At 40.8% G+C, this 23,785-nt stretch overlaps 1 protein-coding gene across 2 annotated transcripts in view; it reads left to right on the forward strand.

Annotated features, from left to right (window-relative positions):
- The first annotated feature begins 1,598 nt into the window (after positions 1-1,598).
- The window catches only part of PRKAR1A (protein kinase cAMP-dependent type I regulatory subunit alpha), a 289,055-nt gene continuing 266,868 nt past the window's right edge, over positions 1,599-23,785 (forward strand). The window contains exons 1-2 of one of the 2 annotated variants that reach the window (XM_086930964.1): positions 1,606-1,747; positions 2,833-2,894. In XM_086930964.1, coding sequence (XP_086787090.1) covers positions 1,624-1,747; positions 2,833-2,894 — 186 coding nt within the window. In that variant the 5' untranslated portion in view covers positions 1,606-1,623. Of the gene's footprint in view, positions 1,748-2,832; positions 2,895-23,785 lie in introns of both variants that reach the window. The other variant, XM_086930965.1, reaches the window with a different exon arrangement.

Here is a 23,785-nt window from a genome sequence, read left to right on the forward strand (position 1 = left end):
GCTTTAAACACATAAACTAAAAATCTGTGCTTAGCATAGTGTGCCACCCGACTTGTATTTTGCTGTTTCTGTCATTGCCTCCACATATATGATACAACAAGTAACATCATACCTATTAGCTATGTCAATGGTTGTTAGTTGCATAAGACAAATAAACAGAAACTACGGCTTGTGTGTAATACTGAAAAATCTTCTACTTTAAGTCCTAGTGACACCACGACAATGTTGTTCCTGAGTTTCATAAAGAGAAGGAAAATCCAGAAAGAAAATGACTCTCTATATAAAGGATTTCCCTTTCCCTACATCGCTCACCTGGAATGAAGTCATGCCGTAACTTCTCCACTAGTGAAATGTGAGGAGTGTGAGCAGCACACATTGATGTGCCTGTTGTCACTGAAGGTACAAAAGGGGGTGGTGATGGTACGTCCATCACCACCCCCTTTTGTACCGCTTTTGGCTGCCATAAGTGTGGCAGGGTATGCTCAGACGTGAGTCCCTTGCTCACTTTGCCACTGGATTCAAGCAAGCCGGGCTGAAGACGGCTGGAATGCCAGAAACCGGTCCTCGGAAGAATGTTTCCGGTCCAGGGAAGACATGGCTTGGCAGTTCGGGCTGGACTGTTCCCATGAGGCACAGGGTCAGACTGATTTGCATATAGCCATGTCTGAACTTGGGTGGCAGAGTGGGCTAAAGAACGGTGATGGAATAAACCCAAACCTTTTGACTGGGTGTGAGTGTTTGATAGATTCAGATGTTCCGTCCATCACCACCCCCTTTTGTACCGCTTTTGGCCGCCATAAGTGTGGCAGGGTATGCTCAGACGTAAGTCCCTTGCTCACTTTGCCACTGGATTCAAGCAAGCCGGGCTGAAGACGGCTGGAATGCCAGAAACCGGTCCTTGGAAGCTTGTTTCCTTCCGGTCCAGGGAAGACATGGCTTGGCAGTTCGGGCTGGACTGTTCCCATGAGGCACAGGGTCAGACTGATTTGCATATAGCCATGTCTGAACTGGGGTGGCAGAGTGGGCTAAAGAACGATGATAGATTAAACCCAGATCTTTTGACTGGGTGTGAATGTTTGATTGATTCAGATGCTCCGTCCATCACCACCCCCTTTTGAACCGCTGTTGTCACTGAAGTCCGGAAAAAACGGGCACAAAACAGAGCCCGATAGAAACCCGTTTTGAGGCCCCTTTTAAAAAGCTGCCGGAGCTCAGCGCCAGTGAGACCCGGCCCACTTAAAGGCTTGCGCATAACAACTCCAGCGCTCCTGGTCCTAATCGTTGACGTGCTTTGCTGTGATCATTAAAGACTGGATTGCGCGCTGACAGATACATCTCAGCACGTACAAGCCTTCAGATTTCGACGCGTCAGAATTCCTAAACTGGCAGATTACCAATTTTGTGTCCGCGTTTAAAGCACTATTGGGAATATTCGTGTTTATTCTGTAAAACCAGCATTTGCATTGCGATGTATTTCTTCTTTCTTAACATTCAACTCACTGTGGTAGTATTTTCTTTATTTTCATGACAGATGCAAAACAAAACAGGGTTTTAGGACAGACGCTTCCCCTTTAAGGTTACCGGGGCAACTGCCGTGAGTGAGAACGAGGCGCATTGACGTCAATGCAGAGTGAGGGATTGGCTGAGGCGGAAGCTGTTTCCGGTGAAGGGGCCTTGCTAGCTGCTGAGAAGAGCCGCCGCCCGGTAGAGAAGGTACCGAGGCCGCCCCTAACTAGCACCAGTACTGGTAAGTACATTCTATGATGTGTCTGTGTGAAGCAACGGCCCTTCCAGCCCGATCAATCGAGCTCCTTTGGGGACTTGTAAGATGGCGTCATGGTAGAAGGAGGCTGGTTTGTTGGTCCTGTAGCAGGGTCGTAGAGAACTCAGTGCTGGGGTTGCTCATTGGTATTGATCGGTTTTCTTCTGTGCATGGTATTTGCAAGAGGCTCCTGTCTGTGTTTCTGTGTCTGTAAGAAAGTGGGGTAAGGTTGTGCTACCTAGTATAGGGAGTTCCTGTTTTGCAGAAACAGATTACGTGTATGGGTCTGCTGGGCCAGCTCATTGGGCCTCACAAGAGGTGTGAGGGGCAAGGGTGCTGTGTGTTCTAGGTTTGCACAGGGACCTGTTGCTATAGTGCAGTCTTAGGTTTGCATAGACGATGTGATTTTGGGCTTATGTTTGCATAGGTGCATATGTGGGTGCACATCCGTTTGCATAGTGCCATATATATAGTATTGGGGGAGTTTTTTTTACTTGGGTCTGTCAGTATGAATGCAGTTTTTTGCTGTATTTGCATTGAGTTCTAAGTGCTGCGGTTCTGCTTTTGCAGAGGGAGGTAGTTTGCAGAGAGGCCTGCGAGTAAGTTGCTGTAATACTTACGCTAAGGCACACGTGCGTAACAGTACCGAATTTGTTTAAGAATAAAAAAAAATAAGTATTCAAAGAATCATTTGTAAGGTTTTGAGTGGTAGTATTGAGCGGCGCTATATTTTTGGAAGTGACTGGGTAATTGTTTATTCTGGAGTACACATTTTTGTTCATGATTGGTGCATTTTTCAGGAGATGTAAAAGGAAACGTAGTGCTGATTTTATGTAACCAGTGATTTCGCCTTAGAGGGAAATTAACGTGATTGAAATATATGTGCAACGTGAAGCCCCTCATAAGTTTAGGTAGGTTGCAAGTAGTATTTTTCACGTGGCACGTCACTAATGATACTTTTGATGTATATATGTCACTAGGGCCGTTATGGGTAGGCGTAGGCCAAGTTGTGTACACGTTACCTCCTACCCTATTTGTTTTCTTTTGCACACTTTTTTTTTCTCCACAAGGTGGTGTTAACAGGTTATCTGTTTGCTTGGGTTCTTGTGGGGGACTACAGAAATCCGAAAAGGTATGTGAATGGGGATTTTGAGATAACGAGTGACTTTCCTGTGGAGGTGCAGGTATGCTGAAAGACCCGTATGTAGAGCAGCAAGAATGTTAGCAGGTTCAGTGTAGGGTCACTGGATAGCTTTGCTGTTTTGTGCGCTGGGCATGTAAAGATGCACAAAGTGTGTGTGTGTGTGTGTTTTTGAAGGGTCGACATTGATATTTTTTATCCTTAATGGCCATTGCTAGGTGTGTAGTGGGGACTCTTCGAATTGTGTGTGGTGCCTCTGATATGCCTGCTCTATTATGTAATAATATTTAACATTTTGAGGGTACTTATACATCACTGTCGCCAAGACTGTATCCCTACCATGGCTGTAAATCCATGATGTCATTTTTGTTATCATGGTTGCGACTTTTATAACTGTAAAAACAGGTGACGTTGCATTCTGATCATGTGTTCTCGGTTAAAGCATGCATTTAATTCACAATCTCTAGTGATGGGGTTAAAAAATGCCCTTGAGTAGAATAAGCAATCTGTTATTGCTCTCTTGTGTTGTGATATTGCGAACAATAAAAATGTAACTTTTGTAAGGTAGGTAGAAACATCTTCTTTACCAGGGACATTCATTTTTGGTAAAGTAAATTCATCTTTGGGACTGTCTGCAAAAGATTTCATAATTTTCTAAACACTTATATTTCATTGTCGGCCATAACTTCTTCCTAGGGTGGTTAACCCAGATCTCCATGGACATTGCAACCAGGGTGATTGATCCCAGGACCGTAAATCTCTAATTGTGCAATGACTGGCATTTCCTCAGAACCCGTAGTCATTATTTATTTAAAAAATGTTTTTAGTCATTGTTTTCAAGACAATATAGGTCATATGATGAAGACGGCGTAGGTGTATAAAATACATGAGCAGTGCCTCTATAGGAACCAACCAAATATGGCCAGTCAATAACCTCATGATAGAGAATAAAACAGTGTAACAGCATTGGCGTGTATTATCTCAGTGTGTGAAAAAGAGGTATGAGCACAGTACATGTTCCCTGGATTGGGAGGAGGAATAAGTCTTGGGGAAACCTGGGAGGGAGGAGAAGAGCATCCCTTGCACATTAAACACTCAAGATCCGGAGGGGTGTCCACCACAGTGGGCTGTAGCTCTGTTGTCTCTAAAGCATCCCACTTTCAATAGAAGTCTCTGGGGAGCGTGGGTGGAGTGGATCCATCTTTCGGTCAAGTTCTGCTGGACAGCGTTCGGCATAGGGGATTATTGTTCAGGTGCTTTTTAGGGCTGCATTTAGTGGAGAAATGTTTTGTGTCACTGGGATCTAAAATCGCCTGCAATACATCGGATTCTTCTGGTGCTTCATGGAATGACGTGCCTGATATATCCCATACTGCAAGAACTGTCCCCGGTTTATTCCAAAATGAATTCTAACTTCCTCAAGGAACATAAAATCACCATTTAGAAATAGATCTCCTGCCTTCTGACGACCTCCCTCCAGCCATTATGAGACATCCATAGAGTCCCATATGTGCACGAATGAGTGAAGCACCAAATCTAAAGGAGCTTGTCATAGGGCGCCTGTCTCAGAACCTCAGTGACAACCCTCTCCCATGCCTGTGCTACATGTATGACATGAAGGGAGCCCGCCGGATGTTTGTCATGAGTAACCTTGGGATCTCCGCTATCACGGAGGAGCCTAATAGCGATTTATTTTCCTAGTTTTGGCCGTCTTTGCACCATAGTGGCGTACTGCAGTAGGCCCGCCAGATAGTATAGTTGAATGTCCATGGCAAAGATTCAACTTAAGGTTTGAAAGGCAGACCCTGCTTCTCTTCACCACCCACTCCAGGAACAATGAGGATGGCAACATAGTGTACAAGTTTGCATTGCGTATAGATAGCGGGTGATAGGGCAGTTTTGCCTTAGGTTACCCTACTCATGACTGTCAGTAGCAGGGTGGTCCAAAACTGAACTGAGTCTGTGAGTCCATCCATCACCCTACCCATATTTAGTTCATATTGCAGGTGGTGTTAGTGTGTTATCTGCATACCTAGGTAACAAAAACTCCTGGTCTCTCATGGCAACTCCACTGTAGAAGATAACGGACATCCAGTGCCACCAAGGGTAACAGCACTGTCTTTTGGCGGCTAACACAGAAACCTGAAACCACTGCCATTAGCTGCAGGAGGAGAGGCAGTGAGTGCTCTGAATCTTTTGCACATATCAGTGCGTCGTTAATGTATAGGGACAAGACATGTCATGTCTCCCACCGCGTGGCATAGTCGCTCAGTTTGGTTTTGAGCTATATCGCCAGTGGCTCCATAGCGAGCGCAAATTGGAGCAGCAACAGCGGGTAGCTTTTGAGATACCTCTCTGGATTCGAAATGTGTCCAAGACCTCCCTGCCAGTGTACACCTTTGCCCTTGACGCTGATAAAAACCGCACCTGGTAGCTCACTTTCCAGATATTTAGGATACCCTTGTTTTTTTTTTAAAGAAAATGATCCAGCTGACTATGAGCACTATGGGTGGGGGTGTAGCAAAAGAATTCCTCAGTCCTGGGGTGAAGTTCTCTCCATATTCCGAGTTGTAATCTAGTCATGGTTTCCCGCAATCTCTCCACCATATGAGGCTTTGTGCCCAGTCGACCATCTAGGACGCAATTTAAATCACCTGCCCAAACAATGGGGAGTCCAACGTAAGGCAGCAGTTCAGATTCCACACCCCTGAAAAAGTCCCCATCATTAGCATTGGGTGCATATACATTAATCATGAACATTTCTTATTTATTGTACCATGTAGAAGCACAAATCGACCTGCCACATTGGCAACCTGTCCGCGCATCTGGAAAATGACCACCGGAGCCACCCATATAGACACCCCCCTGGCATAGTAGGAATATTAGGAATATGTAGATGAATAAAGCTGTCCCTTCCAGTTTTTGTGAAGTTTAGCGCCCTCTGCCTCTAGGAGATGTGTCTCCAGGAGGAGCGCAGTATGCACCCCATCCTTCTAAGGTACGTGTGGGTTCTATACCGTTTCACAAAGGAGTTTACTCATCGCACATTCGATGTGAGCAGACGTACAGTCATTAATCATGTAAAGTCACTTCTCCTACAGTCCCTGGTCCCGATCCCCACCCCACACAAACAAATACCCAATCTATGCTCCACTAACAAAAACTCTAACCCGTGAACATTTCTCCATTTCCCTCCTCTGGTAAACAGCTCTCACCTCAATTAGTGTCTTTCCAATCATTTTACTGCACCCACCCACCAATCCCAATGCGTGACCTAGCCATTGTTAGTATTTACCAGGGCCGACATAGCATCAAGGTACAACAATTGAATTATTTGTGGTGGCTGATATAACTTTCAGATTCTGCGCCATTCCGATATGTTGGTATTCTACAAATACCACTATTTCTATTCCAGATTCAACCGTGCTTGTTAATTTGTAAATGGAATATCAATAACAGAATTTCAAGGCCAGAAAAAACTCTGCTAATTTGCTTATGGTTTGACCATGAGCACGGGACCTTTTAATCGCTACTATTTTTGTGGGATGAGAATGGGATTATTTTCCTTTACCATTAACAAATGTGCCTGTCCACTAGATCATTGTACCGTGTTTTGGTGCTTGCAGGTTTCACTAGCGCCAATTAATTTTTATTGGGGTCTCCCTGTCAAGCTGGGTAAGGAATTTCCCCTCATTAATGCTAAATTCCATCATGCAAAGTTAATAACACCCGAGCACATAGCCCCTATGTTGTGCTTCTTATTTTGTGGCTCTGCTTTGAGGACTCCTGATTATACAGCAACACCTTGACATAAAAGCGAATCTCTCGCAAATGGCACCCTTTTTATTCCCGGGGTAGGTCTACATTTACATCCGTGATTCGGTTCCTAGTGTAGATATTGTAAATTATCAGGTTTGTTAGTCTTTTTCAATTCCCATGACGAGGAGAATAATGCAAAAACCGTAAATACAAACACCTCCCCAGCTATATGAGACACACTAGGGTTCGACCTTCTGTAGCAGTGTTCTCCATGCTTTTATGAAGGCTTCATTTTGTATGAATTCTCTGCGTAGTCGCTTCAGCGTAACTATTGTCAATGTACCTGCAACATTATTGTTGTTGGCACCATAAATTAAGAGGCTGAGTGTAAGGTGTGTATTTCCTGCATCCTTTTGTTTGTTTTTGCAGCGGTATCAATTGAATTGATCAATCTGATGGCCACTAGCTATGGCTACAGAATTGAACAAATTATTTTTTTCCTGAAGTGTGTACTAAGGTCAGATTCCCTCTTGCCAAGATATGGTTCCAACAAACGCACATAGTTGTTCTAACAGTCGAAAGTTCCTTTAATTACCTTGACAGGCCTCATGCTTTTCAAGATTTTATAAATTTTGAAGCACTGTATACAGTGCTAGCTGACAGTGACAACGCAGACGAATGAGAAGGGGGTTGTACGAGAAGGGGTGGATAGAGCAACTTTTTTGCATAAATATGTACTCTAGAATGTAGTATGTAAGCACATAAAGTTTTGCCACCCAGGGTACCATACTGGAGACCTAGGATCTCTGGCAGTGATTATCGAGCTGTTCTATGGAATATTGTGTGTATATTTACGTTGTGCCCATTACTGACTGCTGATTTATTTGTCTTTTATTTTATAAAACTGAAAATAAAGATGTAAAAATAAATTTTGAAGCACTGTAAATGCGTATTAAAGCAGCTTCCACATTTCTAATGTGCTCTACTTGCTTTGATTTATAAAATAGTTTTTAAGAGGGTAGCTCGGTTTAAGTGGCGTGTTTCAAAGGCACCTATAAAATGTAGCATTAGCTTCGGCCGATGATCAGAAAGCAGTGTTTTAGACTTTACCCGATATGTAGAAAAAAAGAATATGGTTCCCTCAACCTTGCCGGCAGTGCACGCAGTAGATTTCTGACCAAAGTGATCAGCTCAAGTATTGCTGCTTTTTCACCCAAAATGCTTTCATGATTTTAAGTCCAGTACCTTCTGAATCTGTAAAATGGAGAATCCTCTTCTGTTCTGCTAAAAGAGCTTTGTTGCTCTTTGTAGCTTGTGTATTCTGTAAGAGGCGTGAAATGGTACAGGCAAACTTGGTAAAGTTATTGATGATACTTTATAATTGGCCACAGGTGCAACTATTTCCATTCTGTGATTGGTGTACACAAAGTAGAAGACCGTTTACTGTATTGGGCTGTGGTTGAAAAGCAGTCCTGTTACTTTAGCTGTTTATATTATACTCAAACTTGTTTTAACTTGTAAGACGTTAAAATACGAACAGTAAAACTTACGTATTTAATTCTTCAACTTGATTTAGGAATGTGCTCAAACGTTGTTACTTAAACTGTACATTGCTCTTTTAAGTATAATTCCTTTACATGGCATAAGAAAACGTGAACGCATTAAAACTAGGGCGAACGTTATTGCATTTCGGTTTCCCTTCGCAACAACATGATATCGCAAAGTTCTAATAAAAAATCAATGAAGAAAGCATAATTGCAAAGATATGAGCAGACTACTTATTTTTTAAAAGTAGTTTAAGTCCAAAAGTATCCAGGCAATGTAAACAGCATTATTAACCATTCACAGGTGAGCAAGAAGACAAGACCGGTTCCAACTCCTACACAGGTTGTGACGTTTAGCTGGAAGCGTATTATGCTTGCATTCTGTGTGTTACTGTTTGTGATTACCCAGTTTGAGTTTTGTTAAAATGCAGTAATGGGAATTTTCATTAAATCCCCTTGATATGTTAGATGCCAGTAGTAATTTTATTTCATTGACTAGAACTAAAGAGTCCTTCGGTCGGATAGAATTGTTAAAGCGAATCCGTTAACTAACCAGTTTTTATATGGAAAAAAACCTATATATATCTATATATATATATATATATATATATATAATTACGCAAAAATAGTGACTTGAAACACACAGTTGTAATTTATTTTACTAGTAGACGAATCACTAGTGTTTCTTAAGATTAACAGCTTTCAATAACATTTACATTATGTGCTAATTTAGGTCTCAATTATCGGACAGTTTTTAGCTGTCTGTAGGCGAAAGCCTCTTATGGACCATACTGAAAACCTGCCCGTTGGTTACCATTGTAACTCTCATTTGCTTTCATCTTATTCAACAGCTTGCATTTCTCTTCATTTGTTTGTCCGGCCTCAGTTGCCTAACCTCTTTACCACCTTTTTGATTAGCTGACTTGTATCCTTTCTCTTATCACACTTAAGGAGATACTTTTTTTTTTTCTTCTCCTTAGGCTTCATCACAGTACGTGTGTAGTCTGGCTCGCTCCTTCGTGGTGCTTCACCTCCCTTCAAATTCCCCTTTTCACCTACCATTGTTCCGCTAACCCTCAATCGTTAACATTTTTTTTAAATTTAATTTTGGAGTGCCAGGTAGCTGCCATTTGTTACAGCCACTCTTCGTAGCGTGTAAGTGTTATTATCAAATTCAACGTAATTTCCCCCACGCCCAACTGATCATGTGGTGTCCGCACGATGACGTGCACTTGTGTACATCATGATTGGGGCTCCCGGGTTTATGGCATTTATATTTTATTACATTTCAGTCTATATTTATACATATTTATTTTTGGCGGATTTTTTTTCTGTACTTATCCATATCTATCTGTTTGGGGGTTTTGTGTGGCGGAAAAACCCCTCAAACTAGTATATTTCTACATCTAACCGAGAAATGAGTACTCATACTTGAATGCCTGGAGTGTTTCAATGATATGAACATTCACAGATGATAAATCAATCCACTTATGTGGAAACAAGCACATTTTGGTATCAACCATACTGTTTTTTGCCTCCTTACTGAACTTCTTTTCTAACCCCCTTACATGTCAATCCACTGTTTTTTGGCCTTGTAGTCCTGACTCATGACTAAGCATTTCGAATCTCTCAAAACAACCTAATTTCCATTTTTATTCACAGTTAAAAATAAATACAAATATAAACAGTTTTCTGTTTGCATTTATCTGCAAAAATGGAAAACGGCAAGCCGTCTTCATGATGCATAATGAAACGACCACAAGTAGCAACCGTGTCATCATACTTTATATTCCTTTATACTTTCCTGATGCTTTACAGCAGCAACACCAATAAATCAACATGGCAAGACTTATTGGCGTTGCCAGTGCTTGTTTAAGTAAGTAATTAGGCGATGCCCCTTAACTCGATTTGCTTGCTTATTTACATGTGGAAGACTCCACTTCCCTTCTTCAGTCCACGATACATGACTTTTCCTTGCCCTGCCCTTTGCCCTCTTTCCATTTTACAGTTTGGCTTGACAGCACAGCTGTTACCAGACAATTATGTCCGCATCACTAGAGAGGGACTTTGGCTCCACCCACATGTTGAGAGCCAGGAGTTTTGATTGGGCATATGTTGTATGCTTCTACAACGTGTTTGTCCACAACACAGCTGTGATTATTTTGTTTATTTATCCAGCTGCCTGAGGTTGACATTTCAGGGGCGCACACACATAACATTGTAAGTCTATTTAAAGTGTCTTAGTAACTAATTGATAGTGTTTTTCTCTAGCAGCAGAAACGATGTGAGGAGGGCAGTCAACCTACATGAATGTTTAGGTCTCCGACACCTGACCTTTTTAACCTACTCTAATATTATTCTGCAGTTCTTTTTTCACACACATGCTATTTACTTGAAATGCTTTACATTACCGTAGACAATTCCTTTAATGCCAGACTTACTCCATTGCTATTGTTTATTTTAAATTATAGCTATTCCTGTGTTTGTGTATTCTTTATTGATCATTGTCCCACTTCCTGCTATATTGCTTTACATATGTTAAAATTTGGTACGCCTTGGAAACAATATGCAAAATAATAATTATCCAAAAGCTGGATTTTACTATAATGCACACGTTTTTAGCCCAGTGAGTTTTGGTATATATACAATAGATGGCAAATGTTTTTACAAATATTTCGATCAACATTTAAGAAAGACAAATGGTCAGTTACTAATCCAATGTAGATGGAAGTCTATCTAGGGTGGAAGTGAGGGTGGCATGATGAGGCACGAAAGAGCACCAGATGAAAGAGAAAATATTGAAACCTTGTTGAGTGATATGCACAATTGTGAATAGACAGACAAGAAAAGACACAGGCATGAAATAAATAGATGAACTGATGACCAAAATCATCAGCTTGCTTAGGAGTCGCAAGGCACTTATATAAGCACAGAAGCATACTTAACGAGGAAGGTTAGATTTAAGTGATTAGATAATGTGACCAGGAAGAACTAGTTGTGGTCACCATTTTGTTATTCCTTAATGTTACATAGTTGTTGCAGGTATGATGATTTACTTCTCAACATTATTGATTTTAAAATGAAGGTTCTTGTGTGAATCAGTAGCACAAACAAATATAGAAAAAAGGAAAATGGAGATTTCTTAATGAAGCATAGTCTTGTAATGAGAAGATGGTTGAAGGAAGTAAACTTTATGTATTACAGAAATATAGGTGGGCGTGGCAAAATGCCTTTTAAGCCTCTGTCTTCCCTTCTGCACTGCCAAATGCAGGGTATTCATCTTGTAGTATTCTTCAATTTAAGTAAACCTAGAACTGGCTATTTAGCACCACAATCTATGTAATCCTTACCCTTCGCAACATTTAATACAGTACAAAATCTTGTGTGCGGGACCAGAGGCATCGTAGTACAGTAAAGAAACAATTGAGCTTACATTTGTCATTCAAATCCATGCTTTGGCAGTTGAACAACTGTGATACGTCCAGCTCTTGGGAAAAATGCTGCTCTACTTATTTGGCTTTGATTTATTAGACAAGAATAACATATTTGTCCAGTCCAACCCTACTGCAGACTTTCCATTTCTTTCAGATGAGATCCAGTTGTGATAACATGTCATTTAGTTATTAGTATCGTATTTTATCTATCTATCCTTCGCGGGGGGAGCACATTCTAGCTGGTGCTCGCAGCGAGAAAAGGGCCAATTCTCGTTGATGGTGGATAATCCGGTGATACCCACCATATACTTCCTGCCTAAAGTTCATAAGACTCTGAACAAGCCTCCGGGTGCTCCATAATATCCAGCTGTGGTGCCCTCTACAAAAATATAGCCTCATATGTAGACCATTTTTTGGCACCAATAGTTTCAACCCTGAATTCCTATGTTAAGGACACTGGGGACTTTTTGGGAATACTAATGGGAACCCAGTGGCAATCTGACTACCTACTTGTGACAATTGACATGGTCTTGCTATACACTTCCATCAACCACAACATTGGAATAGGAGCCATCAAGTACTTCCTTAAACAAAGAACAATATGAGAACTTCACCACATGAATATGCTAATAGACTTGATCGACTTATGTTTGAAAAACCTCTTTTATTTAACAAGGAGCTCTATTCTCAAAGCTGCGGAACCGCAATGGAAGTTTCTTTCTCTCCAAGCTATGCTAACCTCGTAATGGAGTGGTGGGCAAGGAGCATAGCTTGGAGAGAAGAAAACGACCCATACACAATGAATGTGGCCCTATGGCTCTGATTCATTGATGACCTCTTTCTTCTATAGAAGGGAACAAAGGCTGAATTTCTGGAATATCTAGCGGTCCTAAATGACAACCAAGTGGGACTGAAATTTACTCCCAATATACATTTGAGAGAAATTGACTTTCTTGGATACAAAGGTCTACATTAAATCCAACCAAATTTACACAAGTGTATAGAAAAAAATTGCGACAAATAGCCTGCTCCATGGTTCAAGCTTCCATCCCCACTCTAAAAAGAAGCATACCCTATGGGGAGTGTTTTTAAGAATGAAAAAAAACTGCTCAGAACCCAGGGAAACTAAGAGGAAATTTGTGGCTACCAGAGTACGTTTTTTTGAAAAGAGGATATAAATACAAAGATATAAAACGTGGTGAAGAAAAAGCGAGACATAAAACGAGAGCGCAGACTTTGGTGGACAATAGAAAGTTGAAAAATGGCCAGTCGCAAGAAACACCACCACGCCTAAAACTAACATAAAATAAAGAAAGCTTTAGGATCCAACAAATCCTAATAAAGTATTGGAATGTATGGAACAAAGATAGGGAACCGCCCTCTCATTTCCTACAGGAAGGTCCCATCGCTATCCAATTCATTAGTGAACAGCCACTTCGAAGTGAGGAAACCTGAATCATAGCTGCAAATAGGACAGAAAGGCTTTGGCAAATGCATCACTTGCAAAGCGTGCAAGATTGTAAAAAATCTAAAGTCACTCCAAGATCCCAGAGGAAAAGTCTTTGAAATTAGAGAGACATTTACTTGTGACTCAACGTATGTAGTATACCTGCTCAAGTGTTTCTGTGGCAAAAGATATATAGGAAGCACTATATGCCCACCAACAAAGCGAATACTCAAACATATAAGAGCCACACAGCAATGTAATATGACATACGCAATCGCCGAACATATAAACATACATAATGAAAAAACCTGGCAAGACATGAAATATGCAGGTTTGGCAATAATACCACTACACAAAAGGGGAGGGGAGGTAATAGAACACAAAAATTATTGAGGGGACTTGAGTCCAAACTTATAATTAGATTCAAAACCAAAATCCCCTTTGGGCTAAACGGGGATGAGGAAATGTACGTGCACCTTTAAGGAAATTCGATCTAAAAGCAGCAACTGGGACTGAAATTGGAATCTCGTCTTGAATGCAGACAATTGCACACTAGAACTTTGATTAGTTACTCATAATGTGTTTGAGCAAGAATTAGGCCTGATGGAGTTAACAGTATTAACTGTAGTTATTATTTTTATTTTGTAGTATTTTTCTTCTTTTTTGATGTGCTGGGCGGACCTCTGCAGAACACCCAGGGGCTAGTTTGACCTACTAACAATGATACAGGGGCACTAAGCCCGCGTAATGATAAAAGACACTTAGTCTACAATTTTATGCACGCAAAACCTATAAACACAATGTTTAGTATACGTGACAACTGTCTGCCAGGATTTAAGGTCTTGTCGATAAATCTGCTCGACATAACCCAACTATGTGCAGGCGCTGGTTACCAGCACCCGCAAAGTTCAGATGCATGCGTATAAAATGTAAATGGTCATCTGCGACGTTCGTAATTGCAATCATCTGGGGCTCTGCCCGAGGCCGCCTAAATATATCAAAAATGTTTCAATCATTGTAATTGAGGACTCAGATTAACAAGTATACATTTCAAAACTACCAACCCCACAATGCCTCATTATAGGCACCAGTGGATGTCTAGTATAAATAGCAGAAATGAAGAAAGAACTCTATTTTACTACTGTGATCAAGAACTTGACGGTCGAAACGGGTAGGAAGAGGAGAGTAATGGTCTGAATAAACCATTTTTACAAGCCAAGAAGAGTGCTGCGTAATTTTTCAACCTTGTGGGAGATATATATATTCTGCACAAAGCATCAGTCAAATGACCGAATAAACAGCAGGCACTACAGGAAGCGATTAAATATGTTTTTATTCAAAGATGCACTGATGCTTTTTGGCCGAGTCTTTATCAAAGTAAGAAACACTCCATCTTTGTTTTTTTGTTTTAAATATCCGATACATTAGTGAACAGCCACTTGGAAGTGAAGAAACCTGAATCATAGCTGCAAATAGGACAGAAAGCTTTGGCAAGTGCATCACTTGCATAGCGTGCAAGATTGTCAAAAATCTAATTTCACTTGAAGATCCCAGAGGAAAAGTCTTTGAAATTAGAGAGACAATATATTTTATTTAATTATTCATTAATATGCTGTGTTATAGAGATGTTGCACAATGTTTTTATAGTTATTTATCTAGTGAGTTATTTACTGTGATGTTAGAATGAATTATATAGTTATCATTTTTTTATGTAGTTGTGGCGGCTATTGAATTCCTGCTTTTGCTTTCTGCTTCAGCGACGTAACCGTGGGGATCACGTGTACCGACATAATCGCGATCTCTGGCCTCACCGCGAAAACGAAAAATAGGTTTTAGAGCTAGTTGGTCTAAAAATACACTAGAAAAACATGAGTTTGAAGTGTACAGTAATACACCCCTAGTATGTATAATATTGTAATATGTGTGCATATATGTGTTTTTACTTTATGGAAAAGGCGTGATTGTCACAGTTAACCTCTTCCATGCTCATGACGAGCTCAGCTCGTCATGAGGCACGGTTGAGCTGCACTCATGACGAGCTCAGCTCGTCACGGCTGTTGGAACGTTCGCTCACGGGGATAATTTCCCCGCTGTGCTGAACGTTCGAAAACGGGTGTGGCTGTGAGAGTGCAGCTGCACTGTGCCTCATGACGAGCTCGTCACAAGCACAGTGGTGCTGCGCGCGGCCCCCTCCCACCTGCACAGCGGGGGGAAAACACCCCGCAGCAAAGGGGTTAACCACATCATTTTGACGTCCCGAATAACTGCGAAAACAGAAAATAGGTCTGAAAGGTGGTTTATTAAGAAACTTAGTACAAAAATATGATTTGAAACATGCTTTGGAAGGAGTATGCATATAATGTGTAGGGCAATTTTCAGAATTAATTTTTTTACATGCTATTTTTGGATGTGTTCGTGGGCATTGAATGTCTGCTTTTTGTTTTCAGTTTTTGCGACGTGTCCACGGGGATCAAGATTAGTGACGTCATCCCGACTTCCGCTGTCATTGCGGAAACAGATATTGGTGTTTGAAGGCGATTATTCTACAAACATGAGTTTGAAGAGTATAATAACAAAGCTCTACTGTTAAATATACTGTAGAGACAAATATATATAGTATTGTAATTGCATTTATATAGCGCTTACTACCCCTGATGAGGCGCCAAAGCGCTTTTTCGGCAAGTAGCATGCTACTCCGGGACCGACCCATAGAGGATTAGTGTTGAATTAGTATAGTGAAACATGCAAGTAAGTTTTAAGTGGTAGATATGTTAGTCAGTTATTTGGATTCTGAAGGATAGCAGAAGGATAGAAGAGGAAAGGAGGTTTGTATTTATATATTGCTTTTAACACCTGATGGGGTGTTGAAGCACTTTTTGTGGCGAGTAGCACACTGCTCCTGAAACCCTTAAAGGATAAGTGGTGAATTAGTATGGTGAAATATGAAAGTAATTTGAGTGGTGGATATTAGTTATTTGGAGTGAGAAGGTTAGCGGAGGGATAGATGGGAATGAAAGGTTTGCATTCATATAGCGCCTATTACCCCTGATGGGGTGTTGAAGCTCTTTTCTGGCGAGTAGCAGGCTACTCCGACACCCATAAAGGATTAGTGTTGAAAATTAGTATAGTGAAATATGAAGTAATTTGAGTGGTGGATATGTTAGTCAGGTATTTGGATTGAGAAAGGTTGGTGTGGGGTAAAAAAAGGAAAAAAGGTTTGCATTTATATAGCGCTTGTAACCCTGATGAGGTGTTGAAACACTTTGTTGCGAGTAGCACGCTACTCTGGAACCCATAAAGGATTAGTGGTGAATTAGTATAGTGGAATATGGAATTTGAGAAGTGAACATGCTAGTCTGTTATTTTGATTGAAAAGGATAGTGGAGGGATAGAAGAGTGAAGGATTTCTTCTTTTAGGTCATAGCATTAGGAGGATTGGATGAGTAAAAGGTGTTTTTGGAGGGGAAGAGTCAGAGGGAAGTGTTTAGAAAGGTTAGTTTTGGGGGATCGGTATAATAAAAGAGGTGTATGATGTAAGGGAAATGATACATTACAATTCCCAGAATGCAGCCGGTGTCCAGTAAGGAATTTAAATTTAAGTCACAGCCAAGGTCAGGAGAAAATATGCAAACATATCAGGATGGTGGATAGAGCGCAAAGTACAGCTAAGTCTGTGCAGCCCTTCAAGAGGCTTAATGGAAATATGAGGAAGCAGCCTGGTGATGAAGGGTTAGGTGCTCTGGTGATTGCCAGGCATGAGAGCATAGGGTCATAAGAGACCGGGAACCAAGTACCAGGAGTCAGGGTGCGAGGAGGCATACCTCACCGTGGGAAAAGAGTGTCCCAGGGGAGAGTGACAGAGGCAGCATGGCTCACGCAGCACTGAAAGGATGGATAAACTGGGTCACTCACCTCAGAGGAGCAGATCGAATGGCGCATAGTGCTCCCCTGGAAAGCGTCATCTAGGGGGCTGTGGGAAGCTCTGGACCGGCCCCTAGACCCCTACAAGCCGCCATAGACGATTGAACCCAAGTATGCACCTGGGGAAACTCGAAAACTAACTCAATAACCTTGAGAGAAACGAAATGCAGTTGATATATCGGACGCTGATGTTAAGCCAAGAATGTATCTCTCTAATTGCCTATCCTATCCCCTTCTCTCTTTTATTTCTAACTTTGCTGTCCTTTCCTCCTTGCATCTCCTTCTCTATCAAAATCTAACCAGCAAGAGGGTAATCACATATATAGCATTGTACTATCGATTTATGCCAGTTGTGGTGCACCCTGCAACAGTATTGATGATTGTATATAGTATATAATAATAATTTTTTAAAATTATCATTATAGTGTGTGTGTTTGTTATATACACTGTGTATAAACCACACGCTCTTAGTGAGCGGTGAAGTCAGTAGTCGTGAATAAAAATGTTTTTTGTAGAGGTGTCATTCTTCTAAATTGGCCATTAATCAAAAATGGGGTAACCCAAAACGTTCTAGGACCTGGGTATCCAGCAGTATTACAAAACAATGGTCCATAGACTATTCTATTTCAATATTGCAAAACATCAATGCTTTATAAATGAAGCTTATGAGTATGGACATTATACTCTAGATCAATCAATGTATCAGTGTCATAAGACGCAACAGCAGAATATATAATCAAGGCAAAATATTATTTATTGCCGAACAAGAATGTGAACAGTAAAACATTACATACGGGTCATATTGGTTGCCCCGAGGGGAGCGTGCAAGATAGGGAGAAGTGAATGAAAGAAAGTTTGGATCGTGAGACCAGAGAGAAATTAAAAGATTAGTGACCTAAAACAAAAAACACTCTTTAGTTTAATTACAATGTGGATCAAGAATCATCCATTTGATTGGCCTGGCCTCAAATCAATTCAAAGCATAATTTAGTACATATCTACAACACATATATTTAATAAATAATTGTGCACACTGGCACTTGGTAGAAGAGGAATTAGGGGGAATGCCCCCTCCTTTGCATGCCTTCAGAAAGGGCAAAAACATCAGAGACCATTTGGTTAAATCCCTCCTGCCGCCCTCGCAACAACCTAGCCAAACCACCCTGTGGGGTCTTCCTCCTGTATCGGGACACACCAAATGTGGTGGCTGTAAGGCTTGTCCTCACACTATCGAGTGTATCACTTTCAGCCATAATGACCAAACCTATACACTCAAGGACCACAATAATTGTAACACCACCGGAGTCATCTATGCCATCAGATGCCCACGTGGGTTCCTTTATGTGGGTCAAACGATTCAAAAGATCAAATGCCGTTTCTCCAGCATGTAAGCAGAATCCGGTGTAAAATATCAGGGGCACCCCTAGTGGACCACTTCACTACATTTGAACATGACCCAAATACCCTAAGATGGTGGGTTATTGAAAAAGTGAAACCGAATCCCAGAGGAGGTGATCTGAGTATTGTATTGAATAAGAGAGAGTGTAGATTGATACATTCTTTGGACACGGTACATAAAGGCCTGAATGAGATGGAGATTAACAAGCAGGTGTCCTTCCTGCTAGTATAATGCCCAATGGTTTCATTGTAAGAAACTACTGTCTTAGATGTACATTATTGAATATAGAGATGTAGTTTTGTTCTTTGTTTGATGTATTGTCTGTATGTTTGAACAGCTTACTGTCAATTATCCCCCTGTGGATACTTGTCACATCCACACTTGGATTTTTAATATACCTTGCCCCACTATGTTGGAATTGAGCTTCTAAATATTGGTTAACATCTGCTCGCTTATATGAAATCAAAATTGGAGTCTGTTAATTGAACGACTTCTAGATTCTTTCATATATTATTACTTGACATGCACTCCGATTGAATACGGAGATCAACCTGGTGGTCTGTTCCTTTTCTAACATTCCTAATATGTATTAAACTTCTAATGGCATATCCTTTAATATTAATATTCCATCGGTGAAAAGTTGTAGGCTCCCTTACTCGCTTTTGGAACTCCTAACAAGCTTGCATAAACATTGTAAGGGGCTTTCATTTTCTACCTTGGTAATCATTGTGCCGCCTTAATTTTGTTAAATTTTATTATTGATAGGTGTGTGTGTATATATGTTTTTTTGAAGTTGAGTATATCTCATGGAAGGGTCTTTGAATACACGCACTCTGCAGGATGAACCCAACTTATGAATCGAGTCTCCTTCCTGTTCCAAAATGGCGCTCATAATGTGCACTTCAACCAGGTACTTCCATTTCTAAACTTACTTCAAACAGGTATTTCTAACATTCGATTTGGTATATCTCACATAGGAGCCGTGAAACCAAAAAACGGAGCCTGCTACATAATCTGCCTTTATCGGCAAGTCACTCGTGGAATGAGTCCTCTTTCCATGTTCGTTGCGTGAATAACATGAACACTTCCGCAAACTAGGTTTGCCATGTCCCGATTCAGACGCGGGATATTGATGGAATAAACATGCAGTCGCCCGTATTAGGTAAGCGCGGTCTCCTTTTCAAACCATTTCCTACCTTCACTGCCCAGACCCCCTCTCCTCCCCTTAATTTTGATTTGTACTACATACTTCTCGAAATTGAAACAGTCCTCGTTTCTTTTATTTTTCCCTTATAGCGTTTTACAACTAATAAGGACCCTGAGACTTGTGAATATTCTCATGTACCAGTTCTACGTATCCACTGAAGGAATTAGTCTAATATCACCCAAGATAGAAGGTAAAATTATGGATCCTCTATCCTTCCACCCCCTCCCTCCTTACCTCCCCACTGCCCCCCCCTTCCTACCCCCCCCCCCTTCCTCCCCCCTCCCTTCCCCAGCCAGGAACCGCGATGATAACACATACTGAGCACAATATTGTGTTTCTTGTGGAGACGTAACTACTCCACAAATCCATGCGATATTGATTTCGAATAGAAACCACAGTGACCCTCTCTTTTGGGCGACTCCAACAAGTAGGAGACAAGGTAATTACGAATTAATTTAATTCGTTAAAATAGTTTTCAACTATTATTAATATTGTGGTCCTCATACACTTTATTAATTAAATTGTAGGAGGACGCTTTCATTGATTGATGAACCATTAATTACAAAAACACTGGAACTGACCCATGATTGTAAGGGTAAGTGATTGCCCTCGGGCTTATTTATACACTTGTTTCTTGGTAAATCAAAAGCAACAGCAGATTTAGACCTATTTCTCTTGTTTTATAGGGTCATCCACAAACTTAAGGTTGCCAGTTGTTTTTATAGTCCTGATGAAGACTCGCACGGCCAAGGCAACAACTACCGATAGGCCCTAAGTCGAGTCGAAACATTGACAAAATCCCCCCCTTTTCTTTTGGACCTGGACCAATATACTCCAATTTTCTTGTGCACAATTATTTATTAAATATGTGTTGTAGAAATGTACTAAATTATGCTTTGAATTGATTTGAAGCCAGGCCAATCAAATGGAAGATTCTTGATCCACATTTTAATAAAACTAAAGAGTGTTTTTTGTTTTATGTCACTAATCTTTTAATTTCTCTCTGGTTTCACGATCCAAACTTTCTTTCATTCACTTCTCCCTATCTTGCACGCTCCCCTCGGGGCAACCAATATGACCCGTATGTAATGTTTTACTGTTCACATTCTTGTTCTGCAATAAATAATATTTTGCCTTGATTATATATTCTGCTGTTGCGTCTTAGGACACTGATACATTGATTGATCTAGAGTATAATGTTCATACTCATAAGCTTCATTTATTAAGCATTGATGTTTTGCAATATTGAAATAGAATAGTCTATGGACCACTGTTTTGTAATAATTCTTCTAAATTGATCACAGAAAGAAAATTAAAGCAATGTTACTAAAATTTAGAGTTAAACTTTATTTAAGAAAATGTCTTAGTGTATTTTTCAGTATGTGAAATACATTTACTAATGACAGAATCGCCACAGTAAATGCAACACTGTTGTGCCAACTTACAAAATTGTTAAAAATAAAACTACTTATGTATTTTCTGATAAACACATGAAATCAAAAAAAATGTTTTTTTATATAAATATAACACCCAATATCCAATTATGGAAAGAAAGTACAACATTCTCAGAGGATTATTTGCAAAACAAGCATTGAAATGCAATAGATCTCATTTGTTTGATTTAGAGCTTTTGGTATTGTAAATGGAAATGTTTTTTTACCCATGTGTTTATGGAGTGTATGTATGTGGTGTGTAGGGAAATTGTGTGGGTTAAATTGGAATTTTTCGCGGAGCAGCATAAAGCATCAGGAAGGAGAGTGAGAAGGTGAAGAGCAGCGTGAGGCACAAGGAAGGAGAGAGGAAGAGAGCAGCAGGAGACACAAGGAAGGAGGTTGACAAGAGCAGTGCGAGACAAAAAGTGAGGAAAAGAAGAGCAGCCTGAGGCATAAGAAAGGAGAGTGAGGAGGAGAGCAGCAGGAGGCTCAAGGAAAGAGTAAGGAGAAGAGCAGCATGAGGCACAAGGAAGGAGAGTGAGCAGAGTAGTGTGAGGCAAAAAGGAGAGTGAGGAAAAGAGCAGCGTGAGGCATAGGCAAGGAGAGTGAGGAGGAGAGCAGCGTGCGGCACAAGGAAGAAGAGCGGAGGAGAAGAGCAGCGTGAGGCACAAGGAAGGAGTGTGAGGGGGGGAAAAGAAAGGCAGTGTATATATACTCCTGTAAAGGACCTCGGGTTAAGAGAAGATTCACCTTGAAATTCACACAAAATAGCTTAAAATGTATAAGTAACTAAAGCAGCAGGTGTGTATATATATAATAAAGAAAATAACTCCTGATTTGTTCTCTTAACAGTAGGAAAAATAAAACCATATTCAATAGTCATTGAAGAAGGCAGCCCTCCACCTTCCCCATAGGGATTTTGTTTTTTGTAATGACGGTCTACCCTGGTTTTTTTTAAAAAAAAAAAAAAGAGAAAGGTAGGACCAGGAAACTAGTTTGCTACTGAAATTCCTAACAGCAGCACGGGAAGCAAGTAAGCAAACACATTAAAATTTGAATCTAATGTATGAAAATGCTTTAACTCAGAACCAAGAATTAAATGGTTCCAAGGTAAATAAGGGTCACCCCTCCTCCCCCTAATCTTGTACCAAAGCAGCAATAAATCATACTGTAAGTAAAGTTAAGAAATTATGTGTCCTCCAAAAGCAAAACAGCAGGCCGTCTGAACTGCCAAATGCAAAAGAAAAATGCTTACATTTTCTGCATGTAAGGAAAAATGTGCCCTTAATCACGGGAAGCCGAAGTTATTTTTGACTGCAGCATGCACGAAAAAATGTTAAAGAAGAAAAAGGAGTGCTGGTAAGAATTATACTCTGGTGTTAAAACTTCAATATAAATGTTGAATTTTATTTGATCAAAGGCATGAATTTATACAACTTGCATTTGGAATACTTTTCCCACTTTTCGTGTTAAATATCCTGAGACTTGCCATTTAGACTTAGTCTGTGTCCCTTTCGGAATGAAAAACGAGAAAATGCCAAATGCATCTCTTGCTGGAAGGGTGAGAAAGGCTTCCTTTGTCTCCCAAATGTTGTGTATCGTTGCTCTGCAAGCGCTGAACTTTCCACTCATAAGAGGGAGGGCATGAAGGAGTTAATCCTGAGGAGGAAGAGCGTGCACTTAGCTCTTAACCTGACAAAAATAAGCTACAGGCTACATTTTGAGTTGAATGCTGATAACCCTTTGGGCTGTCCTCTCCAACTCCGCTCTCTCAGCCAGACTCTAATATAAGTGCATGAGACCGGGTCCAACTGGGACATGAAATGATAAGAGTGTCAAAATTAAAGTAGCCTCTATTAGAGAATCAGAAGCATAAACATAAAAAACACGCCCAAGCCTCCCTTAAAAGTAATCCCAAAACCAAACCTATATCGTTCCAAACAAATCCCAAATTACTGGCTACATCGGAAAGTACAAAGAGACAAAAAATAAATCCAAGGGGTGGGAGGCCGCACTAATACAACTGTGGCATTAAGAGTAGGTGATGGGGAGAAATGCTATATTTACATGTAAGCAGTTATGGTGCTGAAGCTGAACACCGCAAACAGTAACAGAGCAAGAAACAAAGGAAAAATAGTCTCCCAAAAAACAGATAAAGAACCGTAGTGGAATGAGACGATACAAAGTCCCTGCTCTGTGGGAGGAACAGACCGAAAGGAAGGTCAAAGGGGCAGGACTGAACACAAGCAAGCATGTATTTTTAAAGGACACCGACATAGACAAATGAAAGGCAATGGCAAAATAGGGGGGTGGACTTGACTCCCACAGACTGATTACAGCAGGCCTTGAAGAGACACTGCATGCGCTGTCTAGCACAACCTAAAAATGGATGTTACAATTAAGAAATAGAATTTTTAAAAAACCTTAGAATCTGAAACAGCCAAAGGTTACAGGGAGGTTATTGTTCACAATTGGCAATTAAAAAAACCTTAGAATATCACTGAAAAAAACAAATGTTATAGTTGGGACACTTTTGCACAGAGTTTTGATACCTGCTTGTGGAGCACACGGCGGACCTGCTGCCCAGCGGACCTTTCCTTCCTGTCATCAAAATCCACGACTCGCCGGACCCGCTTCGCGGGTCCCGCAGCGCGTCGTCCGCCTGGGGGCTGCACCGAGGAGCTGAGGAGGAGCGCGGGGTCAGGCAAGTGATCCAGCGGGGCTGCGAGCAAGGCAGG

Source organism: Lissotriton vulgaris, chromosome 7, assembly GCF_964263255.1.
Source record: "Lissotriton vulgaris chromosome 7, aLisVul1.2, whole genome shotgun sequence".
Lineage (NCBI taxonomy): Eukaryota > Metazoa > Chordata > Amphibia > Caudata > Salamandridae > Lissotriton > Lissotriton vulgaris.